The sequence below is a fragment of the Giraffa tippelskirchi genome, chromosome 3 (assembly GCF_054371585.1).
Source record: "Giraffa tippelskirchi isolate mGirTip1 chromosome 3, T2T-mGirTip1v1.2.pri, whole genome shotgun sequence".
NCBI lineage: Eukaryota > Metazoa > Chordata > Mammalia > Artiodactyla > Giraffidae > Giraffa > Giraffa tippelskirchi.
Window position 1 is genome coordinate 153,313,073 of NC_137277.1, and position 11,820 is coordinate 153,324,892.

Consider the following 11,820-nt stretch of genomic DNA (forward strand, 5'->3'; position numbering starts at 1 on the left):
TGACTCACTGGAAAAGACCCTGATGCTGGGAAAAATTGAGGACAAGAGGAGAAGGGGGTGACAGATGAGATGGTTGGATGGCATCACTGACTTAATGGACATGAGTTTGAACAAACTCAAGGAGACAGTGATGGGCAGAGAAGCCTGCATTTCATGGAGTCACAAAAGAGCTGGACATAACTGAGCGACTGAACAACAACAATTAAAATGTTTGCCCAGCGTTGAAATCACACAATCAGAAATTCTTGGCATCTGCTCCATACTTTCTAGTCCAGATATCCTGACTGATTTTAGAAGGGACAGGTTCTTCCTGGAACCTGCTGCTGTGACATCTGTTAAAAACCAGACATGGAAACCCGAGCTCACTCACATGAGGGAGTAATTTTCAGTTTCCTGGCCAGTGCTGCCTTCGCTTGGCCTTCCACACCCAAGGCCACAGCGATAATATTGTGGGCAAAGGTTGGGGCATATTTCATAAGCAAAGCTGTTTTGAGATTCACAAAGGTTTTCCCTCCCACAATAATTCTGGCAAAATTGTGAGCATTTTTCTCAATCAAGGATCCGTAGAGCTGACACAGAGGAGCTCTGCTGCGGATGCAGTCTTCCAGACTGTACATCTCCTTGTCAACGTGGTCATCCAGGATGATGATCACGTGGGCCCCATGGAAGGCCTCCTCAGCTTGGGTGCAGATGGATACACTCTGGAGGTTGGGTGACGCCAGGTCCTCAGCCTCTTGTTTGTGGCTTATGAGTCTTTCTTCTGCCTGCTCATTGTCAAATAGGTTTATGCTGATTTCCATTTGTGGTCCAAACACTTCCCCACTTGCCAAGATGGGAATTAGATGGTAGCAGGCAAGAGATGATGCACTAATAAAAATGGAAAACCAGATTATGAATGGTTAATTCTTTGGCTCCTTTTCAGGCTCTATTCTTAATAGGTATTTTTCTGCATGTGAATTAATACCTGATTAGTATCTTAAATTGACATACATAGCTGCACAGATATTTTTAAGGCTAGGAATCAAAAGTAAAACAAAAAATTTCTCACTGCTAACTTCTTGTTTTGGTTATTTGAAAACAATCCCAAGGTAAGAAGTATACTTGTTTATAAGGCTTTTCCAATTAAACAGAATAGGCAGAAAGCAAAATTTAAAAGAACTGTGTCATGTTCCTGTAATTTCAAGTTTGAAAGTGTGGAAGTGTTAGTTGTTCAGCTGAATCTGACTCTGTGCAACCCCATGGACTGTAGCCTACCAGGTTCCTTTGTCCATGGAATTCTCCAGGCTCAGAATACTACAGTGGGTTGCCATTTCCTTCTGCAGGTGATCTTCCTGACCCAGGGAATCAACCCACGTCTCCTGCATTGACAGGTGGATTCTTTACCACTGAGCCACCAGGGAAGTCCATTTAACCATAGCTCTTTTCTATTTATACCCTTATCTGCAAATTCATGACATCTTTTAGAAAGGCTTGTTTTTCCAAATCCTTATAAGGAAGCCTAGGATCAACACAGTGTCATGTATCTGTACCCACAATTCAGCCAGTATTTGAGTACTCTATAGCTTGGCTGATAATGATAGCCCTAATGACCCCTGTGGCGACTTCAGGAGTACATCTGGGCACTTTTGGTTTTCATACTGGGTTTGGAGAGAGCCGCAATGGGGTTTTCAAGAGCATCTGTACCATTTTAATCCTTTAAAAATATCTAAAGCAGATGTAATATTAAATCTGGGTGTTTGGTTCATGTATGGTTATTACATTATTTTCAGTTCTTTAAGCATTTGGAATATTTCATAATAAATAATTTTTCAGATGAGCCTGTATATTAGGATACACACATAAGCAGTAAGAAGGGCAGTGTGAGAGACAGATTAAGAGGTGAGGAAAGGAAAGGGAGAGGGAGCGATACAGTAAGATGGACAGCAAAAGAGACAAAGAGAGACACAGTGCAGAGAGAGAGAGAAAAAGCAGTGACAAACATTGACTGTATCCACCCAGCACTGAGAGCGAGAGTGATGAAAGTGAGAAAGAGAAAAAGAAAGAAGGGGCAGGAGTGAGCGGAGGGGAGGTTACAGAGAATGAGTGCATCGGGAAGACCCAAGGATGAGGATGGCGCTAGCACGTGTGGAAGCGGATGAAGGCAGCAGTCAGGAAGATGGGGAAGGAGAGGAAAAGAAAGGGGAACGGAAGGATGGTATGAGGACAGACAGCATGAGACACACAGAGAGAGGGCAGGATGGCTGGAGACAGTTGTGCAAAGTAAATATCTTTGCTATAAAGCTGCTCTTAGATTCAGTATGTATGTGTATCACATGCATATTACATACACATTAAAACTCTATGTAGTCTAGAACTCATGGTGGTGGTTTAGTCGCTGAATTGTGTCCGACTCTGTGTAACCCCATGGACTGTAGCCCACCAGGCTTCTCTGTCCATGGGATTCTCCAGGCAAGAATACTGAAGTGGGCAGCCATTTCCTCCTCCAGGGGACCTTCCCAACTCAGGGATCAAACCCAGGTCTCCTGCATTGCAGGCGGATTCTTTACGGATTGAACCACCAGGGAAGCTCTAGAACTCATATATGGGGCAATATTAGGTGATATATATGCGTATACATATATTGTGTATCTATAATAGTCCTATACCTACATACAAATCTCAAACTTGACCTTCAGATATTCTTCCATCATGTAATTAATTCCACATCATTCTTCCTTTCTAAACATAAAAAGCCAGTCTCACGAATCCTAGGATTTGACGGTCCTACCTGGTGATCCAGACCTGCAAGGGGTTAACAAGGCCTTTCAGAGATTCCTTCTCCAGCTCTTTTTCTATGTGTGTCCCCAGGTTTTCTTGAGCAACTTTCTTCATCAGTTCAGTCGTCATGCTAGAGGTGACACCATAGTAAAGCTAAATATTGGGAAAGGAAAAAATCAACACCAGGATAGCTGACAATGGCTACAATGGAAAGGTCTTGTTTCAAGCCCAAATAGAGTAAAAAGAGAGCTGAGAGAATACCTTATAAAGACAGATATTTGAAAAATACAATAATAGACCAATGTTTTAGACAGATAAGTCAACTTAATTTTTATACCTGGGCATGTTCTAGGAACTCGTTATATCCTCCCAAAAGCAAACCCTTTCCTCCACGATCCAACAGCTCTCTCCAGATGATAGGGGACTTGTTGTGACTCCACCTATTCTTTTTGCACAAATCTTCCAGCCACTCCTATGGAATGATATTGTCCATGAGAAGTCACACATTGCATCTGCCTTGGAATTCAATTCAGTACTTTGGAGTTCAAACAGTAAAATTCTAGTTTTTTTTTTTAATCACCTCTGTGTATACATAATAAAATTTAGATATATTTAAACTCTAAAATACAAATACAGAAATAGTGATGAGTTGAGTAACAAATTAATCAAGTAAGAAAGAGCATTCTTCAAATTCATCGAGCAAATAAAGGTATTGAAAGTTGCTCTCGTTCCTTAGCAGACCTGAAGTGCAAATGTTTAGCTTAAAATAGAAGCCAAATTTTCTGACTCAAATGGTCTTTTGTATGAGCTGTCTCTGGTCTTAGGGCCATATAAATTTGATATTGCTTTCCAAATATGTAAGTATAGTTTATATTTTTTAGACTGAACTAATGAGCTAAAATTATCTGGGGATTTCTGATAATATGTACTGAGAAAAAGTTTAAATCATTATTATCTGGTTTGTACACATCAGGCCTTCCAATGACAATACTTGCAGAGAGAAAGAGCACAACATTGCTATGGGTATAAACCATGTGGCAACATTCTTGTCTTTGGAGGTGTGTGTAATGAGGCTACCTTACAAATAACATCTTAGAAATGAATTTCCCTTGTTGATGTTTTCACCATGATGATTCCCCCATGGTCCCTCGAGCTGCAACCTAGGCTCACCAGTGAAGTACTGGGAATCTGGAAGAAAGGGACTCTACCTCAAAGGCCTTCGGCAGCAAGCGGGGTATGGGGATGTCCTGGCAGGAGCTGGGGGAATATGTATAGAACTGGCCCCTGAAGGAGCTGAATCAGGAGTGGAACATAAACCTGGATGAGAGAATTTATCAAAGCGAGTCACTCTTCTATTCAAGAGTGCTCCCTGACAAAGACCTCAGAAGAGTGTGCTAACATGTTGCCAGGACGGTTCTTCAAAGCTTTGAGGAAGGGATGAAATAAAATGGAAATGCCAGAACCGTCATGAAAGATTACGGAAGAAGGGATGAAAAAGCTTAGAAAAAAAATGGGCTCGTTACAGCGGATATGTTACAATGGAGGGCTGGAAACTCACTAGTCCACTGTGTCCTCTGGAAGGGTCTGGAGGACACTACATTCCCCGAGTGACAAGGAATGCACCCATGAGAAGGGTCTCAGCATCACTAAGAAGCCCAGTGTGGCTGTCATTACTGGGCCACAGCTGTTAAAGGTCATGCTGTTATAAAAGAGCTGGAGCCCCTAGAAACTGGGATGATAGAATTCTGAAATAAAAGAAGACAGGGGTCGGTGCCCACCAGAGACTGTCTACTGTGAAAGAAGCACTAAGCAACCCCAGCAGTAAGAAAACTTAGACAGCTGAAGGCACAATGGAGACGTGAAAAGTTATACAATGGCCCAAGAAAACCACTTATCACTCAACAGAGCTAATGCAGCCATTGCTATTGCCATTAATGCTGACTTCCTGTTAATGGCACTATTCCTCGAAGACTACAACCAGCCTCTTGGTGGCAAACTGATTACGTTGGATCCCTCTTCCCTGGAAACAGAAGTGATTCATCTCTATTTTAATCAACATATATTCTGGGTAGAGAATTGCCTTTATTGCTTATAAGACTTTGGCCAGCACCCTGTTCAACACCTTTGAATTTGTTTAACCTGAGTTTGGGTAAGCTCTGGTAGTTGGTGATGGACAGGGAAGCCTGGCGTGCTGCAGTCCATGGGGTTGCAAAGAGTCGGACATGACTGAGTGACTGAATTGAACCTACCACATGGTTTCTGCATAACATCACTTTGAACCAAGAAGCCCACTGCAGAAGAAAGGATGTATGGCTTTGGGCATGTAACCAGGGGGTCCACTGGCCCTGTCATGTATGGTACCATCTAGCAGTGTGATTAGAGGGATGGAACAACCCACCGAAGGTGCAGGCACCAGCTTAGAGACGGATACCTGCACACCTTGGTAGTGGCTTGCTCAGTTTTGTCGGCAAGTGCACTAGCACAGCAGTCACATCCTGAAAAAGGAACTGAGACGAGGGCTTGGACCTCTAAGGATACAGGTCTGAGTCACCACACCTACTAAGTCACCTGGATCGGCAGAGGGTGAGGGGGCTCCACAAAGGATAGAAGAGGAGAAATGTGAGGAGTGTCAGTTATGGTGCTCAAACGATGTGCAGTGGAGGCTACTGTCATTTAACTAAACGTCGATAGAGGATGAGATGGTTGGATGGTATCACCAACTCAATGGACAAAAGTCTGAGCAAACTCAGGGAGACAGGGAGGGACAGGGGAGCCTGCTGTGCTGCAGTTCCTGGGGTTGCAAAGAGTCAGAAATGACTTAGCGACTGAACAAAAACAATTTATTATAAAGTTAACCAGAATTCTGGAAGAGCTGTTCCCAGAGAGTGTGAAACTTACTATATGGAGCATGTGTATCCAAAAGGCACAACTGTTGAACTTGCAAATCCTGTCACCTGTTGTCCCTGTTCCTCCTTCGTGAACAAGGCACTCATGCCCTCTGCCACCAGGTATATTGACTACTGATGTTTCAATGCTGAGTATCTCTCTGGAAATTGACCTCAACCAAAGGATGTTCCTTTGCCTAAGGTTAAGTCTCTTCCCCAGGGCAGCCCACATCCTATGACTGTTAGCTGTTGGAGAATAGAAACCTGGCCCCCTTGCTGATTTTGGGGGGTATCTCTGAAGGGTCATACCAGCTTTAGAGTTCCCTGTAGGGCCAGCTGAGCTCCCTGTCAGTGCTGTGCGTGCCTGCTAAGTAGCTTCAGTCCTGTTCGACTCTTTGTGACTCCATGGACTGTAGTCCGCCAGGCTCCTCTGTCCATGGGATTCTCCAGGCAAGAATACTGGCATGGGTTGCCATGCCTTCCTCCAGGGATCTTCCTGACCCAGGGGTCGAACCTGCATGTCTTTTGTCTCCAGAATTGGCAGGTGGGTTCTCTACCACTAGTGCGAACTGGGAAGCCTGTTAGCGCTGTATGGCAATTCAACTTCTCCCACTGCACAATCCTGCCGCCTTCATTCTTTCTCAGGATGCTGTTCCCAAGAGTACTCCCCAGTAAAGGAAACTCCTTCACCTAAATTTCCATCTCAATTCAAATGAAGGTCATGTCAAGTAAACAAGTCCCTCATGCCATTAGAAATCAATATGAAGGAGAATTGAAAGTTAAAGAGTGCATACAGGCTACGTGGATTCCTGTAGGAAAAAGAACAGCCAAATTTATTCTACTTACTAATTAAGGCCTCATTTGTTCTACTAGGCACTAGGAATAAATATGAATAATGTTTTGACCCTGAGAAGTATGGATTTACTAGTATCAAAATATCAATAGTACATGAACATTCAATACTGGAAAGCTATCTGATACACTAGCTAATACTTAATAAAAGCGGAGCACATTTTTATGTGCATGTGAATTTAACCAACTATAAAGGCCTCTTACCTCCCAAACATCAGGATGTTGTGTAATTTTATGTATCCGGAAATCAGGAAGATTCTTTTGTAAATAATCTGCCAGAAGTTCTGCTTTCGCATAATATGGGCAATCTGCTCTACCTAAAAGAGTTCAAATTAGCAATATTTTCTTTCATCACATGGAAATTATCATGCAGTTCCAAGCATCTGTCATATAATTATGGAATTAATCACACAGTTACAATGTAATTTATATAGAGTTATAGCTTAAATTGTCATCACATAAACTTTTGATTTTTATTGTATTGGCAAAATAAAATGAATTTCATAGGAGAGCAGAATCATAAGTGAAGTGAGATGGCTCAGTCATGTCCAACTCTTCTCGACCCAATGGACTGTAGCCTATCAGGCTCCTCCGTCCATGGGATTTTCCAGGCAAGGGTACTGGAGTGGGTTGCCATTTCCTTCTCCAAGAATCATAAGTAATAAAATGAGAAAGGAAAAAAAGACCAATGAATATTTATTCTCCTCTAGTTCTATTTTAGACCTCAGATTCTCTAAGAGACTGCCAGGTTACTAATTAAGCATGAACTACTAATAATGAATGACTCATTAGTAGCTACGAAAAGGCAGTAGTAGTAAAATCACTGGAGGATCTGATATGTGTGGCAAGAATGCTGTGGGAAGGGGAAGTGGAGGGAGAGAGAAGAGTCTGGGATAACTTTTCAGTGTGGCTAGGTGATCCTGACCTTACTAGAGAGAAACTGTGGGTGCGAAGTTTCAATTATAGGCAAGTGCAGGAGTGGATATGACCATCAGGAAGTTTTATGTTCAAATCTGAAGAGCAGGCCTCATGTAATGGCTTAGAATATAGATATTGCAGTCACCAACATAGAGAAAGTGACAGCCACTAAAGTGGGTGGGACTGAATGGATGTCTGGGGCAGGGGCCAAGGGCAGTACCCTCTCTATGGCATTCTTCCCTGGTTACTCCCAGTCATCAGTTCTTCAACTTTCTGGTGACTTCTAAGTCATCAACTCCTCTCAAATTCTTCCTATTAGCTTCCCTGTCTAGTTCAAATCCAAGGCTCACTAATTCAGACCACTCTCTGGCTCTTGTCTTAAATTCTCTTGCTTCACTGTGCTTCTGGCAAATTAGCCTGGTAAAGGCCCCACACCGTGGATGAGCCCAATAATCTGCCTTTTCTGTGCCTGAGTTCCATGTACTTGGCACCCCTGGATAAACATGGTAGAACCAAGCAGAGGAGTCATTATAAATCCATGGTCACCAGTCTCAACTGGCATCACCAACTCATGGACATGAGTTTGAGCAAGCTCTGGGAGTTGGTGAAGGACAGGGAAATCTGGCATGCTGCAGTCCATGGGGTCGCAAAGAGTTGGACACGACTAAGCGACTGAACTGAACTGAGTCTCAGTTGGCCCCCAACTCTTTCTGGAGATCCCTCTGTTTCCCTTATCAGCACTCTCTTCTGTTCTCTACAATTACCGTTACAAACTTTGTCAACTTCCTTCTCTCCAGTATTTTTGTGTGATATCAGAAGACAACAGAAAATTCTTTCTACTTCACACAAACTAAACCAAATCATACAAAAAGGCATCAGTTGGGAAGTCCCTCAACCTCCTGCCATCAAACCTATCAGCCTGTCTGCATTTGGACTCATTCTTACCTTCTTTCTTCTATGTGATGGAAGAGGGGTTCTACCTTCCGTCCAGGTCTAATCTCAGCACTTATGATCTGAACCCCACCCTTTTCCACTTCTATTGGTTATCTCTAAAACATCTTAGCTCTGCTTCTAATGGCCTGTTGCCATCATATTTAAATATACTCATTATATTTAAGTTTCTCCTGTCCTAAGAAATAAAAAGCCAAGGACTCCCTTTAGCTATTGCCTACTACCTGCTCTTTTCTATTAAAGCTTTTTGAAGCAGTTCTTTACACTTGCCATCCCCAGTTCCTCACTTCTGCTTCTCATTCCACTGCAATCTGGCTTTTCCTATAATTCTCTAGGAGCTCACCAAGGACCTTCATGTCACTAAATCCAATGGATACTTTTTGATGCTTTTCTTATTGACCCTTGGTAGCATTTGTTTCCCTTCTACTTGAAATACCCACTATGGTGGGGGCATTCTTCAGATTTTTTTTTTTTTTTTCCCTGCTTCTCTGGCCACTCCTCATTACACTTTTAGGTTCCTTTCATTTATCAATTCATTAAAAGATTAGCATTCTGCAAGGCATCTTATCTTCATTCTCTATGATTCTTCCTGTATAATCTTCTCCATTCTCTTGGTTTCAAGTAGAAATCTGTATTTCCAGTTCAGAACTATTTCTTTATCTATCTTTATACGCTCTTGTATTTTTTCAACTCCTTCTGAACGTCTCATAGGCACTCAGCATGCTTATGATAGTTTTGCCACTACTCCCCCACTATATCTGCTCCTTCTTTTATGTTATGTCCATCTACCCAGTTATTTGGGCTTCCCGGGTGGCACTAGTAGTAAAGAACCCACCTGCCAATGCCGGAGACATGGGTTAAATCCTTGGGTTGGGAAGATCCCAGGAGCCTGGTGGACTACAGTTCATAGGGTCGCAGAGAGTCGGACATGACTGAAGTGACTTAACATGCATGCACGCAGTTATTTAAGGGTATTAGGAGTACTCACAGTATGAAGGCTGCTCTTCTGCTTTTTATCAATGATTTCCCATCAACCCAGTTATACAAACTACTGCTAGAAAATAATTTTAACTCTTCCTTCCTCCATCCAATTAAATGTCTAGTTCTATAGATTCTGTCTCAACTTCTCCCCAATCCATTCAGTTCTTTCCAATTCCATTGCCCACCATTCCAGGCCAGGCCACCAGTATCTCCTTCCTGGACTATAGTACCTAACTGGGCTCTGGATAACCAGTCTTTTTCCTCTCACATTGTAGTGATAACACTCAGATAAAATGCAAATTATGTATTTGTATTTTTGTATTTTGCATTGATTATGTATTTACAAAATACAAAATCAATGTATTTGCACTGATTATGTATCTCCTTTCAAAAGCCTTCCATGTACTTTGGATAAAGTTTAAAATACTGAACATGGCTCACAAGAATCTTTTGATACATTATCTAATTCTGGCCTCAACTGATAATAGTCTCTTCCTTGTACTCTATGCTTCAACCCAACTAAATCTCTTTCAATTTTCTGCTTATATTCTCCATCATTACCCGACTAGTGCTCCTCATTCCAGCCCTACTCCCGGCTACCCATGCCTAATTTACTCTCCTCCTTATAACTTCCTCTCTGACAGGTTATGCTCATCTTTCAGGACTCTGATTAAAAAATTCATTTCTCTGGGAAGTCTCTGCCTAAACAAGGTCCCCTGCCACTGCTACTGCTCCGATAGAACCTAGCCCGGCCATTGCCACAAATGCTTCTTTGCACATTTGTTTACCACTGTCTTCCCAGCATACAGTCAGTCATTGCTCAAAAATATTCTTCTGAATGAAAAAAGAAACAAAGGAAATAGGCTTCAGGCAGATGGGAGATGGCAATTGTGTCGAGGCTTCCAAGAGGTCAAATAAGACAATGACAGACAGCTCCTGTAAAAGTCATTGGTGATTTTGGTTGAGGGCCATTTTGGAAAGGAGGCAGAAGTAGAAACCAGACTTAGGCAGCAGTAGAAGCCAGATTGAGGACCTGGAGATAGAAGAGCAGTCTACTCTTGAGGAACTTGCTGAGAAGGAAAGGAGACAGGTACAATAGCCTGTTGCAGTAAGACTCTCGTCAGTGGTTTTCTGGATATCTGTCCACATTTCCAATCCTTCTCCTCCATTGCTGACAAGGTGGATTTCCTAAAATGCAAACTCATTAAGATACCCGCCTGCTTAAAAATTTTAAATGACTCCTCATTATTTTCAAGATACAGCTCAAACACCTTTGCTTGGTGTCCCTGAAGGGCAAAGATCTGACTCCTTCTCCCATTCTTTTTTTTAAGCCTTTAAAAAAATATATTTTTTATTTTTAATTGGAGGATAATTCCTTTGCAATGTTGTGTTGGTTACTGCTGTACAACATGAATCAGCCGTAGGTATACATATATCCCCTCCCTCTTGAGCCTCCCCCCACCCATCCCCACCTCTAGGTCTTCACAAACAATCACTAGCTATCTAGCTATCTATACACACATGGTAGTGTGTACACCCAGAGTAGGCAATGGCACCCCACTCCAGTACTCTTTTGCCTGGAAAATCCCATGGACGGAGGAGCCTGGCAGGCTTTAGTCCATGGGGTCGCTAAGAGTCGGACACGACTGAGCGACTTCACTTTCACTTTTCCCTTTCATGCACTGGAGAAGGAAATGGCAACCCACTCCAGTGTTCTTGCCTGGAGAATCCCAGGGACGGGGGAGCCTGGTGGGCTGTCGTCTATGGGGTCGCACAGAGTCGGACACGACTGAAGCGACTTAGCAGCAGCAGCAGCAGCAGCAGTGTGTATACCTCAATGGTACCCTCTCAACTTGTCCCACTCTCTCTTCCCTCGGTGTGTCCACAAGTCAGTACTCTATGTCTGTGTTTTTATTCCTGCCCTCCTGCTCCCATTCTTGACTCAGGTCCAGTCACTTTCTCCATATCCAGGGACTTCTAGCCTCTGTCCCTTTATTTGGAATATCCTCCCTATTCCAAACTTTCATAAATCAGCTCGTGTCACACCTCTCAGAGCCCTGTGCACATTTCCCTCATTGCATTAACCGCACCATCAAAATTATTTGTTTACGTGCTACTGGATCCCGTGAGACAAAAAGCACCTCGAAGGCAAGGATGTCTTTCCCTTCACTGTATCCTGCTTCCGGCAGTGTTTGTACACACTGCTCAATTTACATTTTTGAATGAAAGCATAATAAAGCCTGGGTGGCCCGTACAGGAGCTGGAGCGGCCACAGGAGGTGAGCAGTCGTCGGTGTTTTGAGCGATCTGCGGGCGTACGGGCGTATCACTCACCCGCGAGCACGAATTTGGCCATGGCGAAGCCGGGACCTTGGGCTTGGGACCGCGGCTCCACAGTTTCCAGGTAACCACGTCGCCCAGAACTTGGCGCAGGCGCACTCCCAAGCTGAGCGCAGACTCTGGTGTCCAGCTGGAGA

General features: G+C 43.2%; 1 protein-coding gene across 11 annotated transcripts in view; it reads right to left on the minus strand.

Annotated features, from left to right (window-relative positions):
- MDH1B (malate dehydrogenase 1B) overlaps nucleotides 1–11,758 on the minus strand; it is a 32,815-nt gene extending 21,057 nt beyond the window's left edge. For 4 of the 11 annotated variants that reach the window (XR_014079034.1, XR_014079035.1, XM_081577954.1 and 1 more), the window contains exons 1-5: nucleotides 11,678–11,758; nucleotides 6,699–6,811; nucleotides 3,095–3,229; nucleotides 2,768–2,910; nucleotides 371–867 (exon numbers count right to left, since the gene is read on the minus strand). Coding sequence is in view for 7 of the 11 variants with exons in the window: in XM_081577954.1 (XP_081434080.1) it covers nucleotides 371–867; nucleotides 2,768–2,910; nucleotides 3,095–3,229; nucleotides 6,699–6,811; nucleotides 11,678–11,699 (910 nt within the window). In the remaining 4 variants the exon portion in view is untranslated. Of the gene's footprint in view, nucleotides 1–370; nucleotides 868–2,767; nucleotides 2,911–3,094; nucleotides 3,230–6,698; nucleotides 6,812–11,485 lie in introns of all 11 variants that reach the window. The other 7 variants (XR_014079036.1, XM_081577959.1, XR_014079033.1 and 4 more) reach the window with 5 other exon arrangements.
- Between the last annotated feature and the right edge of the window lie 62 nt (nucleotides 11,759–11,820).